This window comes from Gallus gallus, chromosome 1 (genome assembly GCF_016699485.2).
Source record: "Gallus gallus isolate bGalGal1 chromosome 1, bGalGal1.mat.broiler.GRCg7b, whole genome shotgun sequence".
Taxonomy (NCBI): Eukaryota; Metazoa; Chordata; class Aves; order Galliformes; family Phasianidae; genus Gallus; species Gallus gallus.
Genome location: NC_052532.1, coordinates 194,830,598 through 194,850,855, shown reverse-complemented (window position 1 = coordinate 194,850,855; position 20,258 = coordinate 194,830,598). Strand labels below are relative to the sequence as shown.

The 20,258-nt window shown below is 58.3% G+C and overlaps 3 protein-coding genes and 1 long non-coding RNA gene across 18 annotated transcripts in view; 2 read left to right on the top strand and 2 right to left on the bottom strand.

The window, feature by feature from the left end:
• Positions 1–69: 69 nt before the first annotated feature.
• Positions 70–4,368, top strand: DNAJB13 (DnaJ heat shock protein family (Hsp40) member B13). Of its 5 annotated transcripts, none has more exons than XM_417251.8 (9): positions 70–154; positions 296–399; positions 1,556–1,717; positions 2,090–2,247; positions 2,397–2,510; positions 3,011–3,124; positions 3,340–3,416; positions 3,876–4,083; positions 4,224–4,368. In XM_417251.8, exons 1-8 carry the CDS (start codon positions 87–89, stop codon positions 4,027–4,029), a joined length of 951 nt encoding a protein of 316 aa, XP_417251.3. In that variant the 5' UTR covers positions 70–86; the 3' UTR covers positions 4,030–4,083; positions 4,224–4,368. The 5 variants fall into 5 exon arrangements, with proteins under 5 accessions (XP_417251.3, XP_025008263.2, XP_025008264.2 ...); XM_025152495.3 differs by lacking the exons at positions 3,876–4,083; positions 4,224–4,368 and adding exons at positions 2,575–2,769; positions 2,849–2,927 and having other exon boundaries at positions 3,340–3,361; XM_025152496.3 differs by lacking the exons at positions 3,876–4,083; positions 4,224–4,368 and adding an exon at positions 2,849–2,927 and having other exon boundaries at positions 3,340–3,354.
• Position 4,369: 1 nt separating this feature from the next.
• UCP3 (uncoupling protein 3) lies at positions 4,370–7,287 on the bottom strand. 2 transcript variants are annotated; one of them, NM_001397652.1, is made up of 7 exons: positions 7,242–7,287; positions 6,899–7,127; positions 6,564–6,774; positions 5,852–6,049; positions 5,180–5,281; positions 4,923–5,103; positions 4,370–4,832 (listed from the first exon to the last, which is right to left on the bottom strand). In NM_001397652.1, the coding sequence occupies exons 2-7, from the start codon at positions 7,022–7,024 to the stop codon at positions 4,727–4,729; spliced, it is 924 nt and encodes a 307-aa protein (NP_001384581.1). In that variant the 5' UTR covers positions 7,025–7,127; positions 7,242–7,287; the 3' UTR covers positions 4,370–4,726. The 2 variants fall into 2 exon arrangements, with proteins under 2 accessions (NP_001384581.1, NP_989438.1); NM_204107.2 differs by having other exon boundaries at positions 6,899–7,287.
• A 635-nt stretch (positions 7,288–7,922) lies between these two features.
• C2CD3 (C2 calcium dependent domain containing 3) overlaps positions 7,923–20,258 on the bottom strand; it is a 58,782-nt gene continuing 46,446 nt past the window's right edge. For all 6 annotated transcript variants that reach the window (XM_040659545.2, XM_040659578.2, XM_040659562.2 and 3 more), the window contains one exon: positions 7,923–8,714. In XM_040659545.2, coding sequence (XP_040515479.1) covers positions 8,574–8,714 — 141 coding nt within the window. In that variant the 3' untranslated portion in view covers positions 7,923–8,573. The remainder of the gene's footprint in view (positions 8,715–20,258) is intronic.
• On the top strand, positions 10,381–20,253 carry LOC121109224. Of its 5 annotated transcripts, none has more exons than XR_005844595.2 (3): positions 10,381–11,412; positions 11,493–12,573; positions 15,421–20,253. It is a non-coding gene; the product is annotated as an uncharacterized LOC121109224 (long non-coding RNA). The 5 variants fall into 5 exon arrangements; XR_005844587.2 differs by having other exon boundaries at positions 10,381–11,623; positions 11,787–12,573; XR_005844578.2 differs by having other exon boundaries at positions 10,381–12,007; positions 12,091–12,573.

Here is a 20,258-nt window from a genome sequence, read left to right as displayed (position 1 = left end):
AGTTTGGCCAAGAGGCGGAAGTGCGGCCTGGCCCCGTTGCCGTGGTGACCCCGCGCGGGCTGCGTATCCATAGCGACGGGGCCGCCATGGGGCAGGACTACTACGCCGTGCTGGAGCTGGGCCGCAACGCCACGGACGCCGACATTAAGAAGGCGTAAGGGGGGGTGCTGGGATAGGGACACGTAGGGGGTTGGGGACGGCCAGCGTGGGGCTGGGCTCGGGGCAGCCGGCTGCCTCAATCCCACCACAGGGCCTGGCGGGGGCTGCAGGCCGCGCTCTGCTCCTCCCCCCGCAGGTACCGCCTGCTGGCCTTGGAGAACCACCCGCAGAAATGCAAGGAGCCGTTGGCTCAGGAGCGGTTCCGGCTGCTGGCGGAGGCCTATGATGTGCTGAGCGACCGTAAGCAGTGGGGGCTGAACTGCACTGAATGACAGAATGGCCTGGGTTGAAAAGGACCACAATGCTCATCCATTTCCAACCCCCTGCTATATGCAGGGTCGCCAACCAGCAGCCCAGGCTGCCCAGAGCCACATCCAGCCTGGCCTTGAATGCCTGCAGGGATGGGGCATCCACAGCCTCCTTGGGCAACCTGTTCAGTGCGTCACCACCCTCTGGGGGAAAAACTTCCTCCTCATATCCAACCTAAACCTCCCCTGTCTCACTTTAAAACCATTCCCCCTTGTCCTATCACTGTCCACACTTGTAAATTTCATACGGGCCCTGCTCACATCCAATCCATCCTCAGCCTTAGCAGCCCCATCTCCCACATCTCTGCCCAAGAAAAGCGTGGGGCTCTCCTCCATAACCAGAAGCAGGAGAAAGTCAGAATCACAGAATGGCTGAAGTGGGACGGCATGTTAAAGCCTTCCCATCCCCACCCTCTGTTGTGGACTGGGTGCCATCACCCTCCCCGCTCCCCCATCCAGCTCAGGCTGCCCAGGGCCCATCCATGGCCTTGTCACCTCTAGAGATAGGGAACCCACAGCCTTGGGCAGCAGTGCTGGGACCTCACCACCCTCTGGGTAAAGAACTTCCTGCTCACATCTAACCTAAATTGCCTCTCATTTTGTTTAAAGCCATTCCCTTTTTTGTCCTATCACTATTAGATGGTGTGAAAAGTCCCTCTCCCTCCTATATATCAGCTCCCTTTAGGGACTGTAAGGCTGCAGTGTGGGTCCCCAGAGCCTTCCCTTCTCCAGGCTGAACACCCCCAGCTCCCTCAGCCCATCTCCATAGAGAGATGTTCCGTCCTCTGAGCATCTCCTTGCCCTCCTCTGGACCCACAACCCCACATCCCTCCTGTGCTGGGAGCCCCTGGCCTGAATGCAGTGCTCCACACAGGGCCTCACAAGGGCAGACAGAGGGGAATCCCCTCCATGCCCACTGCCCCCCTCTGTTGGTGCGGCCCTGCTGGCCTCATGGGCTGTAAGTACACACTGCTGGCTCGTGTTCTGCTTTTCTCCACCAGAAGCCCCACATCCTTCTCTGCAGGGCTGCTCTGAGGGCGTCCTTCTCTCACCAAAATGGCTGTTCCCAATCTCTCCTTGTCCCCTAGCCGTAAGGAGAGGCATCTATGATAGGTTTGGTGAAGAAGGTCTCAAAGGTGGCATCCCTGTGGGGTCCGACGGTGAGGATGCCTGGACTGCTGGGTACGTTTTCCACAACAACCCTGACAAAGTCTTCAAGGAGTTCTTCGGAGGACACAACCCCTTTGCAGGTGGGTGGGTGCTCTGCTGCCATCCCTGGGGCAGCCTGTGCCCTTTTAGGGCTGTTCTCACCACCAGTCCCTGAACTTCATGGTCTGTGTCAGTGCTTCCTCCTAACAGACCTCAAAGGCCCCTCAGCCCCACTCCTTATTATGGGCTGGGTGCCCCCAGCTCAGGCTGCCCAGGGCCCATCTGTGGCCTGTGGCACCTGCAGGAATGAGGCACCCACAGCTCTGGGCAGCAGTGCCGGGGTCTCACCGCCCTCTGAGTGAAATATTTCCCTGTCATCTCATCTCCATCTCCTCTCTGCTGGAAGTCTTGTTCTCTCTTTCACCCTGGGACTGGGGTTTGGAGCCCTGCGTCTCCCATGCTGCCCCTTGCAGAGTTCTTCACCAAGGACGGCTTGGAGGTGACCCTGCCCTTTGGAGGGCTGCATGGAAGAGGTGTGATGAAGCAGGACCCACCAATGGTGTGGGACCTCCACGTCTCCCTTGAAGACCTCTTCTTTGGCTGCACCAAGAAGATGAAGATCTCCCACCGGGTAAGGACAGTGAGGGAGCTTGTGCCAGGCAGGGTGAGGACTCCTTCCCCCCACCACATCACACTGCCTGGGGTACATCCAGCCCGGCCTGGAGCTGTTCTGACAGCAGAGGTTCCCCTGCTATACCCCCAAGCTCATCCACCCTGCAGGTGATGAATGAAGACGGCCAAACGAGCACCATCAGGGACAAGATCCTGATCATTGACGTGCAGCCGGGGTGGAAGCAAGGCACCAGGGTCACCTTTGAAAAGGAAGGAGACCAGGTAACCACCGCGGTGTGAAGTTCTGGGCTGGGTTTCCTCAGGCACAGCCGTGTGCTCTTTGCAGGTTTCCTATTTCTGCCACGTCCCCGCAGTGGGAGCTCAGGATTGTTGTTCTGCCACTGCTCCCGTCGGGACGCCTGGCTGTGCTGTGCCCTTAGCACTGACCCAGGGAAGTGACACATTCCTCTGGGCTGTGGCTGCGCTGCTGTGTTCAGAATCAGAAAGAAAGGAAAGGAGCCCCTTCTGCCTTCATCTTGGGGTGAAAATAATGGAAAGGGGTGCTGTTCTGTCTGCCCTCGCATTTGCAGAACTCACTCTGGTTTCTTTTGGCTTAACAGGAGACTTTGATAAAACACATTGTTGGCTTTTTTGCCCTAAGTGAAGAAAATACTCTTCTCTTATAAGCCAGCAACAAAGGTGCAGCTATTGGTGTCCCCTTGCCCTGCATAACACTGTGCATCAAACCATTCCCAGATCTCTTTTTTTTCCCCCCTTTTTAGGGCCCAAACATCATTCCATCCGACATCACCTTTGTTGTCCAAGAGAAACCTCACCCGAGGTTTAAAAGAACCAACGACGACCTCATTTACGTGGCCAGTATCCCCCTGGGGAAGGTGAGGAGCGAAGGGAGGGGACGTCCAGCTGCCGTTCGCCTTCAGCCAGCAGCTGCAGAACGTGCAGAGGAGGGATGGCAGCTCTGGGTTTGGGGCCTCAGCCCCTTTGGTGTGTGGGAGTTGTCCTTCTTGGCCACCCCGCTGCTCACATGGTTAAGGACAGGGGTCCCTGTGTGGCCACAGCTGGAGCTCGGGGTCCCGCTCTGTGTCTGCAGGCGCTGATCGGCTGCACGGTGGATGTGAGGACGTTGGACGGGCGGCTGCTGAGCATCCCCATCAACGACATCGTGCAGTGAGCAGAGCACTCCGGGTGGGGGTGGTGCGGAGCTGCAGGCAAATGGGCGCTGTGGGAGGAACCTCTGCAGGCCGCCAGCTGCTCTGCGTGGGTCCTTGGGTGCTCCAAGAGCTTTGGGAGCAGACTGGGGGCTCCCGGCCCACAGGCAGAGTCCTACCATGCTGTGCTCACCCTGAGGGCGCTTGGAGAGGCAGAAGTGGGAAGGTGGGAGCTGGATGGTGCGGCATTGCCCCCAGGTTAAGGAATGTGAGGACAAGAGGAGGAAAGGGCAGGGTGGGCTGGCGTTGGGTGGGAGCAAATCTGCCTTAAGAAACCTCAGATGTGCACGCGGGGCACTGTGTGGGGCAGCGCTGGCAGGAGAGGCGCTGCGCACCTCTGGGCTCAGTGGGGCCCCACCTCCCCCATGTGGGGACAGGAGCAGCTCACCACCCTTCTCAGCCCCCTCTCGCTTTGCAGCCCCACGTACTGCAAAGTGGTGCCGGGGGAGGGGATGCCGCTGCTCGAGGACCCGCGGCGTAGGGGTGACCTCCTCATCCACTTCAACATCTGCTTCCCCAAACGCCTCACGCCCGACAAGAAGGTGCTCCTGAGGAGAGCACTGCTGTCATAGGAGCTGTCAGCCCTCTGCTTTCCTCCCAGTGAAGCTGCCAGCGCTGCGAGTGAGGTAAAAATGGGGGATTTCCCCTGGTGCCGGGACCCCATCCACCCACAGAACGCTGCTGGGGCTGCTCCCACCACCCCGGCTCTGCTCCCCTTGTTTTGGTGCACAAATTGCTGCCCTCCTCGCTTCCTTCTGCACTGCAGCGTTCCCCGGTATTGGGCTGCTCCCCTTTGGCGAGACCAGAATCATTGAGGAGAAGACCACGAGGGCTGTAACCCAACTGCACCTCCGGACCAGGAGTAAAACCCCACCCTCCCCCCTAATAAAAATAAGGTGACGGAGCCCCAAGTCCTGCTGAGACCGACCCCATAGGGGTGATTTATTTGAAGCATCAGTGAGGAATACCCGGACTCACCACATCCCTCATCCCACACTGCTCCTTCCCACCTCTCTGTCCCACTGCTGCCAGGAAGCACCGCCGTTCCCATCTGGAGAACCTCAACACGTTCCTTCCTTCCTTCCTCTCCCCGCTCCGCTGTGAACACCTCCATCCTTCTCCTCTCTCCATTCTCCTCACAGAGCTGCCTTTGGTCCCTCTCATCCCATAGGGTTGGGGACCTTTGCTGTCTCCCTTCCCTGCTGCTTCGGCAATTAATATAATTGACTGCTGCAGCTCATCAGCGCTGACGAGTGGTGCCGGGGGCCATCAGGGGGGTGCAGACCGGGCCAACATCACCACACGCTGCAGCTGCTCATAGGAGATGAACATCACCACGTTCCAGGAGCCGAGGCGCAGGAAGGAGGGGACGAACCTGCAGTGAGGACGGCGGCGTTGGAGGGGACGTCCGCCATCACTGCTTTGTGCCACGGTGGCGGTACGGGGTTGGCGCTGCACCACTCACCCCTTGTAGAGGCCAGCAATGCCATCCTGCAGCAGCAGGGCCAGCAGGCAGCTCGGCACATTGCGGTACTGCCCGGGGCTGGCGTTCATGTACCGCGTCTTCACCACATCCACCGGCGACGCCACCACCGTGGCGCAGAATCCGGCCCCGAAAGCAGCCACGAAGTGACAGGGGACGTTGTCTGTGGGGCAGAATGGGGGTGAGGGTTTTGGGGACCGGGATGGCACATGGGGATGTGCCTTCGGTCCCATCCTCACCTGTCATCAGCTGTGCCCGCAGCAGTGTGTCCTTGATGAGGTCGTAGGTGACGAGCTCGCCGCAGTTAATGATGGAGTTGCGGGCGATGTTGGGCAGCGTCCCTGTGGGGAGGGCAGTGGTGTTGGGATGGGGCCCACGGCCCTCTGGGTGCCCCAGTGCCACCGTGCCTGTCCTCAGCCCTGTCCCCATCCCTTGTCCCCATTCAGGGCTGGGAGATGAGGTTCGTAGAATCATTAAGGGTGGAAAAGCCCTCCGAGATCCCCAGGTCCAACCCCAGCCCAGCCCCACCATACCCACTGACCGTGTTGCTCAGTGTCACATCCCTACGGTTCTCACAGAAATCCTTCACCTTTAAGGGGGGCCCTGGCACCGATGCCCAGAGCTGTGGGTGCCCCTCTCCGGCAGTGCCCAAAGCCATGGATGGAGCTATGGACACCAGGGCTGCAGGAGGTGTCCCTGCCCATGGAGGGGTTGGGGCTGGGGGGGCTGTGAGATCCCTTCCCACCCAAACTCCTCTGGTGCTATGAGTCCTGTTCCCATCCCATCCCATTCCTATCCTCTTTTCTATTCCATCCCTACACTCATGCCATGCCATCCCATCCCACCTACCTTCCTCACCACTATCTCCTCTTCCATCCCATTCCATTTCCACCTCCCATCCCACAGCCTACCTCTCCACAGCCCACGCACTCCCTCCTCCCTGGCGATGGTCCTGTAGGCATCCACGGTGCCGCTGTACCGACGGTTGCTCTCTGGCAGTGCCCCCAGAGCCTGGAACCGCACCTTGACCACGTCGGTGGGTTGGGCGCACGTCACCGCCACGGCCCCCGTGGTGCAGCCCGCCAGCAGCCGCGCCAGCAGCCCTGTGCCTGGGGAGGGCATGTGTTGGAGACCCCATCCCGTGCCACCGGTAGGGAGGGGGGCGACTCTGGGGCTTGGGGGTGCATCTGGGGCTGAGTTCTGCATGCTTGGGGTAGGTTGGTCCCCATTGAGGTAGTCGGTCCCTACCGGGATGAGTTGGTCCCCCATTGGGGTGGGTTGGTCCTTCATTGGGGTGGGTGATCCCTGCTAGGATGAGTTGCTCCCCTATTGGGGTACATTGGTGCCCACTGGGGGGGGGGTTGGTCCCCTATTGGGGTGGGTTATCACTACTGGGATGAAATGGCCACCCATTGGGGGTGGGTTGGTCCCCCATTGAGATGGGTTAATCCCTACTGGGATGAGTTGGTCCCCCACTGGAGTGGGTCGGTCCCCACTGACATGATTGGTCCCAAGTGGAATGAGCTGGTCCCCCATTGGGGTGGGTTGGTGTCCATTGGGGGTGGTTGCACACCAGGTTGGCATGCGCAACGAGGGTGGGGTCCCAGCCCCCACTGCACTCACTCTCAGCCCCTTTTGGGGTGTAGAGCTGCTTCACAGAGTCGTAGAGCCCGATGCGGATGGAGGCGAAGCTCATCTGCCGCTGCAGCCCGGCCACCAGCCCGCTATAGAGGCTGCGGGGCCCCTCGGTGCGCACCATGGTGCTCAGCGTGCCCAGCACACCCCGGTACTCCACCGTGTTGGTGCTGCGTGGGATCCTCACCTCGCCCTGGATCTGTGGGGTGCCCACCGCGTCACCCTGCCCTCCGTGCCCCAGCTGTCCCCACTCGGTGGCATCGCCGTGGTGGCTCCCGGCGCTGTGGGAGCTCCATCCGCCCATGGGGTTCTTGGGGCTTTACCTGCAGCCTCACTTTGGCAGTGTCCAGGGGGAAGGTGCAGAGGTCAGCGATGCAGGCGGCCGTCCCGGCGCTGAAGAACTTCACGGCGGCCGTGGGGGGCACCTCGGGGGGCTTCAGGCCCACCATGATGGCTGGGGGGGAACGCAAAGGTTGGCAGTGGGATGCTGCGTCCTATGGGGCTCCTGGCTCACGGATAGAGATGACGCTTCGCTGCCACAGCTCTGGTTGGCTTCAGACAAGCACAGAATCAAATCCCGCTCTGTTTCTCTGCATCCTTAGGGAAACTGAGGCCCGGAGCAGCCTGGTGCAGCCCGCTGACCCCTGCTGTCCCACAGGGCCTTACCGCGGGCGCTCAGCTCCGTGTCCCCATCTCACTCCTGCGTGGCCTCGAGCGCCAGCTCCTGCCCCCCTTATATAGCACCCAGAGGACATTCCAGCAGCTGCGGGGATCGGGTGGCAGCACAGCCCCGTCCCTCGGTGGCATTTGAGCTGCTGAGTGGGGCCACCTGGCAGCCCCAAGGAGTGACGGCATTTCAGCCCCCGCTCCAAAGCTCTGGGGGAGCAGCACTGGAAAACACGACCCGGTCTGCTTGGCAGCCTGGGACAGACCCTCCGTCCCCAGCACGAGGCTGTCATTAATCCCAAACAGCTGCCAGGGTTTGTTTACCACAGGGACTTCCTGCACCGCAGCCACCACCACGTGTCCCCTGCGCTCACACGGAGCAGCGTCAGGAACCCCAACAGGGACTTCACATCCGTGGAGTACGAGCAACAAAACCACCACCCCATTTGGCACAGCGATGCACAAAGGCTGCTGGGATGGGAAGCAGCTCCAGGATGGGGTGAGAACTCAACAAAAGCCCTCTTCCTGCTTTCTTAAAACTCACAGCCACGTGGCCACGGTGCTCCCAGGGCAGCCCTGTCCCCACCTTTGGGGTTACCACCAGGACCCCCTCCCTCGGCTCTGCAATGCCCGGAGGTGTTCATTCCCATTGGGCTGCAGCTGGCAGTGCAGGCACACAGAGCCAGAAATGGGCATCACTTTATTGAAACACAAACAGCGCTCCCAGAGCGGCGTGGACATAACTTAGCGTGGTTTGCAGCGCAGGGATCTGGCGTAGAAACGTACAAAAATAATTTACAATATAATTTATAATATAAAAGCTCGGTACTTCTATGCAAACCTTTCTTGTACAATCGTTTCACAGCATCCTTGGTCTCGATGTACAGTGATTCCTAAGGGCCACGAGGAGGGGAGGGAGCTCCTCTCCCACCCCTGCCCATGGGCAGCGATGCAGCAGCTCTCTGCTCTCCTCCAGGATGGCAATTCGTTCACATTCTCCATCCTTTGGGTCAAGGACATGCCCCAAAATGGGATGTTTTACCCAAATCGTTGTATAAAAATGAGAGAAATTGCTTAAGAACGAATCTCAGTGGTTGGAGAACTGAAGAGCAAGCCAGTCAATGGGTTGGCCTGCGGGGGGCTGAGCCTCACCTGGGATCTGCCCTTGGGGGGCCACCATGCTTCTGCTCCCTGTAAGTAAACCCCAATCAGGCCAATTAAGGGCCAGAGGCCGAGCCCTGCTGCTCCCACCTCCTCTCCCCGAGGACGCAGTGTCTGCGATGCCAGGAAGCAGCTGTGCCGTGGGACGCTCCACCCACACTCTGATCCACGCTATTCCTTCTCGCGGAGCCGAGCAGAGAAGATCCTGGCGATCCTCCTGGCTTCCTCCTCCGACAGCTCAGCCGGGACCAGGGCCGGCCTCTGCTGCGGCCGTCGGTACGGGATGGCCCCCAGTGCAGCCCCGCGGCCGCTCTGCAGAGAGAGGGAACAAAATCTAAACCTTCTGAGTGCTGCTGCAGCCAAAGCTGAGCCCCAGCGCCAGGCACAGCTCCAAACCCTTCACCTGCACGCATCCCCCAGCAGCCATGCTGGGCTGCAGCGGCCCTACGGACTGCTGTGTTTGGCATACAAAGAACCTGAGAACATTTTGCCATCTCCTGACGAAGGAAAGCAGAGCAGCGTGCTGATAAAACCTCAGCCTCTACCTACAGGCAACCCTTCTGCTCCTGATGAGATAAATGGGGAGAGAGAGAAGCCTGGATCTCGCAGCTGTATTCATCTGGTTGTGTGAATAATGCTATAAAAGGCTCCACACTATCTGGGAAAAGGGGCTGCGGGGAGTGCAATGCTGCAGGAGTGTCCATTGTGAGAAGCGTGGAGATGTGGCACTGGGGGATGTGGTGGGAGTGGGTTGGGGATCTCAGAGGTCTTCTCAAACCTCAATAAGCTCTCACACAGGAGCAGCTTTCCTGTAGGCCCCTGCAGGTCCTGGTAGGTCTCTATAAGGTCCCCCAGCAGCTTTCTCTTCTCCAGGCCGAACAAGCACAGCTCTCTCAGCCTGTCCCCACAGGGGAGGTGCTGCAGCCCTCTGGTCATCTTCAGGGCCCTCCTCTGGACCCTCTCCAACAGCTCCCTGTCCTCCTTGTGTTCGGGGCTCCAGAACTGGGCGCAGTGCTCCAGGTGGGGTCTCACAAGAGCAGAGCAGAGGGCAGAATCACCTCCCTCGCCCCGCTGGTCGCACTTCTCTTGATGCAGCCCAGGATACCGTTGGCCTTCTGGGCTTCCAGCACACATTGCCAGCTCACGTTGAGTCTTCCATCCACCGACACCCCCCAATCCTTCTCCTCAGGGCTGCTCCAAAGCCATTCTCTGCCCAACCTCCATCTGTGCTTGGGATTGCCCCCACCCAGCTGCAGGACCTTGCACTTGGCCTTGTTCAACTCCATGAGGTTGGCATGGGCCCACCTCTCCATCCTGCCCAGGGCCCTCTGGATGGCGTCCCTTCCCTCTGCACTGTCAATTCTCCATGCTTTCATGGCAGAGCGTTCCACGAGGACAAAGAGCTCTGAAGATCTCCTCTCCTTTGTAGCTGTCTTCTATACTTCTCCCCTCCAAATTTTAATTCTCACAAATTCATCTAAAAGCCTCTGCAAGAAAACTACACTGCAAGCTGAACAACGCCAGCTGCACGTTGCTCTGGGATTTGCACAACCCATCCCACGTGGAAACCATACAAAGACACCAAAACTGACACTCAAAGAAACAAGAAAAACACACAGTGGGACCTTAAGAAGGGGGTAACACAGAACGCCCGCGAGCGGTACACAGGGACAAACTCAGGTCCCAGATAAGACAAGAAGGGTCACAGAGGCAGCAGCGCATGGAAGATATGGAATATCTGAGAAGGGATTACTCTGTCTGCATCTGGAAAGGGACAGAGGCTGTCAAACCGCAGCAATGGGAGCAACGGCTGTGAACTTCATGCTCACACAGCCTGAGTACCAATGGGCACCAACTGAAGAACAACTCAGTGTTTCTTTATTACATGCACGGCAGAAGGCAGCAGCCCCATCCCAGGCAGCACCAGCCCTGCTATGTCACAGCCACGTCACCAGGGCAGCCACCAGCTCCAGGAACCACCCTGCCGCTGGCACAGCCATGTCACAAGAGCACAGCACTGCTGGGGGCTGCGTTCCAGAGCCAGCTTGGTGTCACAGCAGCCTGGAATGCTGACCAGAAGGGCAGTGCCAGCCAGAGGGGGCTGCTGAGTACCCGAGTGAGCGAGGGCTGTGGGGGGCAGCAGCAGCCCATGGCCATGGATGGCGGCTGCTCCTCCTCTGCCTCACAGCCACACACACGGACAGGGACACAGCAGCACGGCGAGAGCTCCTGTGCTCACCCACGGGACAGATAAGTCACTCCCAACCCACACCCCACCTCACTCCGACAGGACCCGGGAAGCTCCCCAAGGACCCCCTGCCCTACCCCAATGTTTGCCGCTGCTTCCCTGAGCCATGGCCCCACTGCAGGAGCCGGCATCAGACCTGCTGATTGCAGTGACCCTTTCCACTCACGGCTATAGCAATGGCTGGCAGACCAACAACGGTGAGCAGGGCTGTGCAGGGGAGGGCAGCACAGGGAAGCAGGGCAGGAGGCTGCTCCTTTCTTCCCTCCCCTCTGCCTTGCAGATGGACAGTCCAACACAAATGGCATCACATGACTCAATGTGCTGCAGCTCACCCACCAAACTGGTGTTCATGCCAAGCAAAACAGATAAGTCAGCTCCATACTGCAGCCTGTCGTGCTCCTACAGGACCATGGAAGCTCCCCAAGGTCCCGCTGGTCTTACCCCAAACCTCTTACTCTGCTATGCTGAGTCCTGACCCCACTGCAGGTGCTGGCACCACACCAACTGATTGCAGTGGCCGTGTCAACGTGGCGCTGCTGACACAGTGAGCCCCAAATAGCCAAGGAAACCATTTCCAGACCAGCAACACGGTGAGCAGTGCTGTGCAGGAGAGAGCAGCACAGGGAAGCAGGGCAGGAGGCTGCTCCTCTCGTGTATCCCCGCTGCCTTGCAGATGGGCATTTGAACCAACATGGAACCAGAGCAGGACACACACCTGCCGTCAGCTCTCCATCTGGTCTCCATGGCACACAGGACAGATAAGTCAGCCTCAAACAGTGCCCTTATAGGGATGCTGGCACCTCCCCAAGATCCCCTCGCCCTCACCTCAACATTTGATACAGCTTTGCTGAGCCCTGGCCCCAATGCAGCTGCTGGCATCAGACCTGCTGATTGCAGTGGCCCTTTTCACACAGCCTTGGGGACACAGGCAGCCCCACATGGCCATGGCAATGGCTGGCAGACCTGCAACCCGGTGAGCAGGGCTGTGCAGGGGAAGGCAGCACAGGGAAGCAGGGCAGGAGGCTGCCCCTCTCGTGCATATCCTCTGCCTTGCAGATAGGCATCAGCACCAAGATGGAACCAGAGCAGGACACACGCCTGTCCTCAGCTCTCCATCTGCTCTCCATGCCACACAGGACAGATAAGCCAGCCACAAGAAGTGCCCTTTCCAGGGATCCCAGCAGGTCCCCAAGATCCCCTCGCCCGCACCCCAAAGTTTGATACAGCTTTCTTGAGCCCTGACCCCACTGCAGCTGCTGGCATCAGACCTGCTGATTGCAGTGGCCCTTTCCACACAGACTTGGGGACACAGGCAGCCCCACATGGCCATGGCAATGACCGGTAGACCAGCAACATGGTGAGCAGTGCTGTGTAGGGGAGGGCAGCACAGGGAAGCAGGGCAGGAGGCTGCTCCTTTCTTCCCTCCCCTCTGCCTTGCAGATGGACAGCCCAACACAAATGGCACCAGGTGACCATAAGTCCTGCAGCTCAGCCCTCCAATCTGCTGTTCATGCCCTACAAAAAAGATAAGTCAGCCCCATACTGCAGCCTGTCGTGCTCCTACAGGACCATGGAAGCTCCCCAAGGTCCCCCTCGTCTTACCCCAAACCTCTTACTCTGCTATGCTGAGTCCTGACCCCACTGCAGGTGCTGGCACCACACCACCTGATTGCAGTGGCCGTGTCAACGTGGTGTTGGTGACACAGTGAGCCCCAAATGGCCAAGGAAACCATTTTCGGACCAGCAACCCGGTGAGCAGTGCTGTGCAGGAGAGAGCAGCACAGGGAAGCAGGGCAGGAGGCTGCTCCTTTCTTCCTTGCCCTCTGCCTTGCAGGTGGGCATCTGCACCAAGATGGAACCAGAGCAGGACACACACCTGCCCTCAGCTCTCCATCTGGTCTCCATGCCATACAGGACAGATAAGTCAGCCTCAAACAGTGCCCTTATAGGGATGCTGGCAGCTCCCCAAGATCCCCCCGCCCTCACCTCAACATTTGATACAGCTTTGCTGAGCCCTGGCCCCAATGCAGCTGCTGGCATCAGACCACCTGATTGCAGTGGCCCCTTCCACACAGCCTTGGGGACACAGGCAGCCCCACATGGCCATGGCAATGGCTGACAGACCTGCAACACGGTGAGCAGGGCTGTGCAGGAGAGAGCAGCACAGGGAAGCAGGGCAGGAGGCTGCTCCTTTCTTCCCCCCTCTCTGCCTTGCAGGTGGGCATCCGCACCAACATGGAACCAGAGCAGGACACACACCTGCCCTCAGCTCTCCATCTGGTCTCCATGCCATACAGGACACATAAATCAACCACAAACAGTGCCCTTTATGCGTTCCAACGGATCCTGGCAGCACCAAAGATCCTCCTGCCCTCACCCCAACATTTGATACAGATTTTCCTGAGCCCTGGCCCCACTGCAGCTGCTGGCACTGGACCTGCTGATTGCAGTGACCCTTTCCTCGCACGGCCATGGAGATGGACGGCAGACCAGCAACGCAGTGAGCAGGGCTGTGCAGGGGAGGGCAGCACAGGCGGCTGCTTCTTTGTTGCCTCTCTGCCTTGCAGAGACCTACACAAACACACCACATGCCGAAAGACATTGGGAGCTCCACACCACCCACCTTAGGATGGAGTCAGGACCTTCAGTGCTGCACACATCAGCACCTCGAGGAACCGGATAGATTGTGGAAAACAGAACTGTGAAGACGAGGACGGAACAAGAAGCTCCAAGGGATGGACGGGCCCCATTCACAGCTACCAGAGACACCACAGCCAGAAGAGAAGGAAGCACCGGAACAGAGCGCTCCTGAGACCCGCGATGGAAGTTTAGCAGCCATGAAGACTGTCAGCCTTCCTGCCTCGACCCCCAGACGGCCACCGAGAAGCTCTCACAGAATTAAAGACTCATTTAACGACCTTCAAAATAAACGTTCTCCTTCATTACACCCGTGGTGCTTCTTCCATCTCACGACATCCATACTGCAAACTCTGGGGAGGTTTCCTTATTGGCACCATCTCCTCATTGTTACGCATCTGTATATCATGGAACCACAGAATGGTTTGGGTTGGAAGGGACCTTGAAGCTCACCCCATCCCAACCCTGCTGTAGGCAGGGACACCTCCCATAGCCCAGGCTGCTCACAGCCCCATCCAGTCTGGCCTTGAGTGCTTCCACACTGCCAGCTCACGTTGAGTCTTCCATCCACCGACACCCCCAAATCCTTCTCCTCAGGGCTGCTCTCAAGCCATTCTCTGCCCAACCTCCATCTGTGCTTGGGATTGCCCCCACCCAGCTGCAGGACCTTGCACTTGGCCTTGTTCAACTCCATGAGGTCGGCATGGGCCCACCCCTCCATCCTGCCCAGGGCCCTCTGGATGGCGTCCCTTCCCTCTGCACTGTCAATTCTCCATGCTTTCATGGCAGAGCGTTCCACGAGGACAAAGAGCTCTGAAGATCTCCTCTCCTTTGTAGCTGTCTTCTACACTTCTCCCCTCCAAATTTTAATTCTCAGAAATTCATCTGAAAGCCTTTGCAAGAAAACTACACTGCAAGCTGAACAACGCCAGCTGCACGTTGCTCTGGGATTTGCACAACCCATCCCACGTGGAAACCATACAAAGACACCAAAACTGACACTCAAAGAAACAAGAAAAACACACAGTGGGACCTTAAGAAAGGGGTAACACAGAACGCCCGTGAGCGGTACACAGGGACAAACTCAGGTCCCAGATAAGACAAGAAGGGTCACAGAGGCAGCAGCGCATGGAAGACATGGAATATCTGAGAAGGGATTACTCTGTCTGCATCTGGAAAGGGACAGAGGCTGTCAGACTGCAGCAGTGGGAGCAATGGCTGTGAACTTCATGCTCACATAGCCTGAGTACCAATGGGCACCAACTGAAGAACAACTCAGTGCTTTCTTTATTACATGCATGGCAGAAGGCAGCAGCCCCATCCCAGGCAGCACCAGCCCTGCTATGTCACAGCCACGTCACCAGGGCAGCCACCAGCTCCAGGAACCACCCTGCCGCTGGCACAGCCATGTCACAAGAGCACAGCACTGCTGGGGGCTGCGTTCCAGAGCCAGCTTGGTGTCACAGCAGCCTGGAATGCTGACCAGAAGGGCAGTGCCAGCCAGAGGTGGCTGCTGAGTACCCGAGTGAGCGAGGGCTGTGGGGGGCAGCAGCAGCCCATGGCCATGGATGGCGGCTGCTCCTCCTCTGCCTCACAGCCACACACACGGACAGGGACACAGCAGCACGGCGAGAGCTCCTGTGCTCACCCACGGGACAGATAAGTCACCCCCAACCCACACCCCACCTCACTCCGACAGGACCCTGGAAGCTCCCCAAGGACCCCCCTGCCCTACCCCAATGTTTGCTGCTGCTTCCCTGAGCCGTGACCCCACTGCAGGAGCTGGCATCAGACCTGCTGATTGCAGTGACCTTGCCACTCACGGCTATGGCAAGGGCAGGCAGACCAACAACGGTGAGCAGTGCTGTGCAGGGGAGGGCAGCACAGGGAAGCAGGGCAGGAGGCTGCTCCTTTCTTCCTTCCTCTCTGCCTTGCAGATGGGCATACGTACCAAGATGGAACCAGAGCAGGACACACACCTGTCTGCAGCTCTCCATCTGGTCTCCATGGCACACAGGACAGATAAGTCAGCCCCAGACAGTACCCACTCTAGAGACCCTGGAAGCTCCCCAAGGACCCCTTCCCCTACCCCAATGTTCAGTGCTGCTTTGCTGAGCCCTGGCCCCACTGCAGGTGCTGGCACCACACCACCTGATTGCAGTGGCCCTTTCCACACAGCCTTGGGGACACAGGCAGCCCCACATGGCCATGGCAATGGCAGGCAGACCTGCAACACGGTGAGCAGTGCTGTGCAGGGGAGGGCAGCACAGGGAAGCAGGGCAGGAGGCTGCTTCTTTCTTCCCTCCCCTCTGCCTTGCAGATGGACAGCCCAACACAAATGGCACCAGATGACCATAAGTGCTGCAGCTCAGCCCCCCCAAACTGGTATTCATGCCCTACAAAAAAGATAAGTCAGCTCCATACTGCAGCCTGTCGAGCTCCTACAGGACCATGGAAGCTCCCCAAGGTCCCCCTGGTCTTACCCCAAACCTCTTACTCTGCTATGCTGAGTCCTGACCCCACTGCAGGTGCTGGCACCACACCAACTGATTGCAGTGGCCGTGTCAACGTGGTGTTGGTGACACAGTGAGCCCCAAATGGCCAAGGAAACCATTTTCAGACCAGCAACCCGGTGAGCAGTGCTGTGCAGGGGAGGGCAGCACAGGGAAGCAGGGCAGGAGGCTGCTCCTTTCTTCCTTCCTCTCTGCCTTGCAGATGGGCATCTGCACCAACATGGAACCAGAGCAGGACACACAACTGCCCTCAGCTCTCCATCTGGTCTCCATGCCATACAGGACACACAAATCAACCACAAACAGTGCCCTTGCTGCGTTCTAACAGATCCTGGCAGCACCAAAGATCCTCCTGCCCTCACCCCAACATTTGATACAGATTTTCCTGAGCCCTGGCCCCACTGCAGCTGCTGGCATCAGACCTGCTGATTGCAGTGACCCTTTCCTCGCACGGCCATGGAGATGGACGGCAGACCAGCAACGCAGTGAGCAGGGCTGTGCAGGGGAGGGCAGCACAGGCGGCTGCTTCTTTGTTGCCTCTCTGCCTTGCAGAGACCTACACAAACACACCACATGCCGAAAGACATTGGGAGCTCCACACCACCCACCTTAGGATGGAGTCAGGACCTTCAGTGCTGCACACATCAGCACCTCGAGGAACCGGATGGGCTGTGTAAAACAGAACTGTGAAGACGAGGACGGAACAAGAAGCTCCAAGGGATGGACGGGCCCCATTCACAGCTACCAGAGACACCACAGCCAGAAGAGAAGGAAGCACCGGAACAGAGCGCTCCTGAGACCCGCAATGGAAGTTTAGCAGCCATGAAGACCGTCAGCCTTCCTGCCTCGACCCCCAGACGGCCACCGAGAAGCTCTCACAGAATTAAAGACTCATTTAACGACCTTCAAAATAAACGTTCTCCTTCATTACACCCGTGGTGCTTCTTCCATCTCATGACATCCATACCGCAAACTCTGGGGAGGTTTCCTTATTGTCACCATCTCCTCATTGTTACGCGTCTGTATATCATGGAACCACAGAATGGTTTGGGTTGGAAGGGACCTTGAAGCTCACCCCGTCCCAACCCTGCTGTAGGCAGGGACACCTCCCATAGCCCAGGCTGCTCACAGCCCCATCCAGTCTGGCCTTGAGTGCTTCCACATTGCCAGCTCACGTTGAGTCTTCCATCCACCGACACCCCCAAATCCTTCTCCTCAGGGCTGCTCTCAAGCCATTCTCTGCCCAACCTCCATCTGTGCTTGGGATTGCCCCCACCCAGCTGCAGGACCTTGCACTTGGCCTTGTTCAACTCCATGAGGTCATCATGGGCCCACCTCTCCATCCTGCCCAGGGCCCTCTGGATGGCGTCCCTTCCCTCTGCACTGTCAATTCTCCATGCTTTCATGGCAGAGCGTTCCACGAGGACAAAGAGCTCTGAAGATCTCCTCTCCTTTGTAGCTGTCTTCTACACTTCTCCCCTCCAAATTTTATTTCTCAGAAATTCATCTGAAAGCCTTTGCAAGAAAACTACACTGCAAGCTGAACAACGCCAGCTGCACGTTGCTCTGGGATTTGCACAACCCATCCCACGTGGAAACCATACAGAGTCACCAAAACTGACACTCAAAGAAACAAGAAAAACACACAGTGGGACCTTAAGAAGGGGGTAACACAGAACGCCCGTGAGCGGTACACAGGGACAAACTCAGGTCCCAGATAAGACAAGAAGGGTCACAGAGGCAGCAGCGCATGGAAGACATGGAATATCTGAGAAGGAATTACTCTGTCTGCATCTGGAAAGGGACAGAGGCTGTCAGACTGCAGCAGTGGGAGCAATGGCTGTGAACTTCATGCTCACACAGCCTGAGTACCAATGGGCACCAACTGAAGAACAACTCAGTGCTTTCTTTATTACATGCACGGCAGAAGGCAGCAGCCCCATCCCAGGCAGCACCAGCCCTGCTATGTCACAGCCACGTCACCAGGGCAGCCACCAGCTCCAGGAACCACCCTGCCGCTGGCACAGCCATGTCACAAGAGCACAGCACTGCTGGGGGCTGCGTTCCAGAGCCAGCTTGGTGTCACAGCAGCCTGGAATGCTGACCAGAAGGGCAGTGCCAGCCAGAGGGGGCTGCTGAGTACCCGAGTGAGCGAGGGCTGTGGGGGGCAGCAGCAGCCCATGGCCATGGATGGCGGCTGCTCCTCCTCTGCCTCACAGCCACACACACGGACAGGGACACAGCAGCACGGCGAGAGCTCCTGTGCTCACCCACGGGACAGATAAGTCACTCCCAACCCACACCCCACCTCACTCTGACAGGACCCTGGAAGCTCCTCAAGGACCCCCTGCCCTACCCCAATGTTTGCTGCTGCTTCCCTGAGCCGGGACCCCACTGCAGGAGCTGGCATCAGACGTGCTGACTGCAGTGACCCTTTCCACTCATGGCCATGGCAACGGCAGGCAGACCAACAATGGTGAGCAGTGCTGTGCAGGGGAGGGCAGCACAGGGAAGCAGGGCAGGAGGCTGCTCCTTTCTTCCCTCCCCTCTGCCTTGCAGATGGACAGCCCAACACAAATGGCACCAGATGACCATAAGTGCTGCAGCTCAGCCTCCCAAACTGGTATTCATGCCCTACAAAAAAGATAAGTCAGCTCCATACTGCAGCCAGTCGTGCTCCTACAGGACCATGGAAGCTCCCCAAGGTCCCCCTGGTCTTACCCCAAAACTTTCACTCTGCTATGCTGAGTCCTGACCCCACTGCAGGTGCTGGCATCAGACCTGCTGATTGCAGTGGCCCTTTTCACACAGCCTTGGGGACACAGGCAGCCCCACATGGCCATGGCAGTGGCTGGCAGACCTGCAACACGGTGAGCAGTGCTGTGCAGGGGAGGGCAGCACAGGGAAGCAGGGCAGGAGGCTGCTCCTTTCTTCCTTGCCCTCTGCCTTGCAGATGGACAGCCCAACACAAAAGGCACCAGATGACCATAAGTGCTGCAGCTCAGCCCCCCCAAACTGGTATTCATGCCCTACAAAAAAGATAAGTCAGCCCCATACTGCAGCCAGTCGAGCTCCTTCAGAACCATAGAAGCTCCCCAAGGTCCCCCTGGTCTTACCCCAAACCTTTCACTCTGCTTTGCTGAGTCCTGACCCCACTGCAGGTGCTGGCACCACACCAACTGATTGCAGTGGCCGTGTCAACATGGCGTTGGTGACACAGTGAGCCCCAAATGGCCAAGGAAACCATTTTCGGACCAGCAACCCGGTGAGCAGTGCTGTGCAGGAGAGAGCAGCACAGGGAAGCAGGGCAGGAGGCTGCTCCTTTCTTCCTTGCCCTCTGCCTTGCAGGTGGGCATCTGCACCAAGATGGAACCAGAGCAGGACACACACCTGCCCTCAGCTCTCCATCTGGTCTCCATGTCACACAGGACAGATAAGTCAGCCTCAAACAGTGCCCTTCTAGGGATGCTGGCAGCTCCCCAAGATCCCCTCGCCCTCACCTCAACATTTGATACAGCTTTGCTGAGCCCTGGCCCCAATGCAGCTGCTGGCATCAAACCTGCTGAATGCAGTGGCCCTTTCCACACAGCCTTGGGGACACAGGCAGCCCCACACGGCCATGGCAATGGCTGGCAGACCTGCAACACGGTGAGCAGTGCTGTGCAGGAGAGGGCAGCACAGGGAAGCAGGGCAGGAGGCTGCTCCTTTCTTCCCTCCCCTCTGCCTTGCAGGTGGGCATCCGCACCAACATGGAACCAGAGCAGGACACACACCTGCCCTCAGCTCTCCATCTGGTCTCCATGCAGGACACACAAATCAACCACAAACAGTGCCCTTGCTGCGTTCTAACAGATCCTGGCAGCACCAAAGATCCTCCTGCCCTCACCCCAACATTTGATACAGATTTTCCTGAGCCCTGGCCCCACTGCAGGTGCTGGCACTGGACCTGCTGATTGCAGTGACCCTTTCCTCGCACGGCCATGGAGATGGACGGCAGACCAGCAACGCAGTGAGCAGGGCTGTGCAGGGGAGGGCAGCACAGGCGGCTGCTTCTTTGTTGCCTCTCTGCCTTGCAGAGACCTACACAAACACACCACATGCCAAAGACATTGGGAGCTCCACACCACCCACCTTAGGATGGAGTCAGGACCTTCAGTGCTGCACACATCAGCGCCTCGAGGAACCGGATAGATTGTGGAAAACAGAACTGTGAAGACGAGGACGGAACAAGAAGCTCCAAGGGATGGACGGGCCCCATTCACAGCTACCAGAGACACCACAGCCAGAAGAGAAGGAAGCACCGGAACAGAGCGCTCCTGAGACCCGCGATGGAAGTTTAGCAGCCATGAAGACTGTCAGCCTTCCTGCCTCGACCCCCAGACGGCCACCGAGAAGCTCTCACAGAATTAAAGACTCATTTAACGACCTTCAAAATAAACGTTCTCCTTCATTACACCC

What these genes read in the sequence shown, in the direction of transcription:
- DNAJB13 (XM_417251.8), top strand. Translation starts at nt 87, where the DNA reads ATGGGGCAGGACTACTACGCCGTGCTGGAGCTGGGCCGCAACGCCACG. An exon ending in CTATGATGTGCTGAGCGACC is followed by an intron (nt 400 to 1,555) that starts GTAAGCAGTGGG and finishes CTTGTCCCCTAG; the next exon opens with CCGTAAGGAGAGGCATCTAT. An exon ending in CCAGTATCCCCCTGGGGAAG is followed by an intron (nt 3,125 to 3,339) that starts GTGAGGAGCGAA and finishes CTGTGTCTGCAG; the next exon opens with GCGCTGATCGGCTGCACGGT.
- UCP3 (NM_204107.2), bottom strand. Translation starts at nt 7,024, where the DNA reads ATGGTGGGCCTGAAGCCCCCCGAGGTGCCCCCCACGGCCGCCGTGAAG. An exon ending in CACCCCAAAAGGGGCTGAGA is followed by an intron (nt 6,050 to 6,563) that starts GTGAGTGCAGTG and finishes TGCCCTCCCCAG; the next exon opens with GCACAGGGCTGCTGGCGCGG. An exon ending in ATTGCTGGCCTCTACAAGGG is followed by an intron (nt 4,833 to 4,922) that starts GTGAGTGGTGCA and finishes TCCTCACTGCAG; the next exon opens with GTTCGTCCCCTCCTTCCTGC.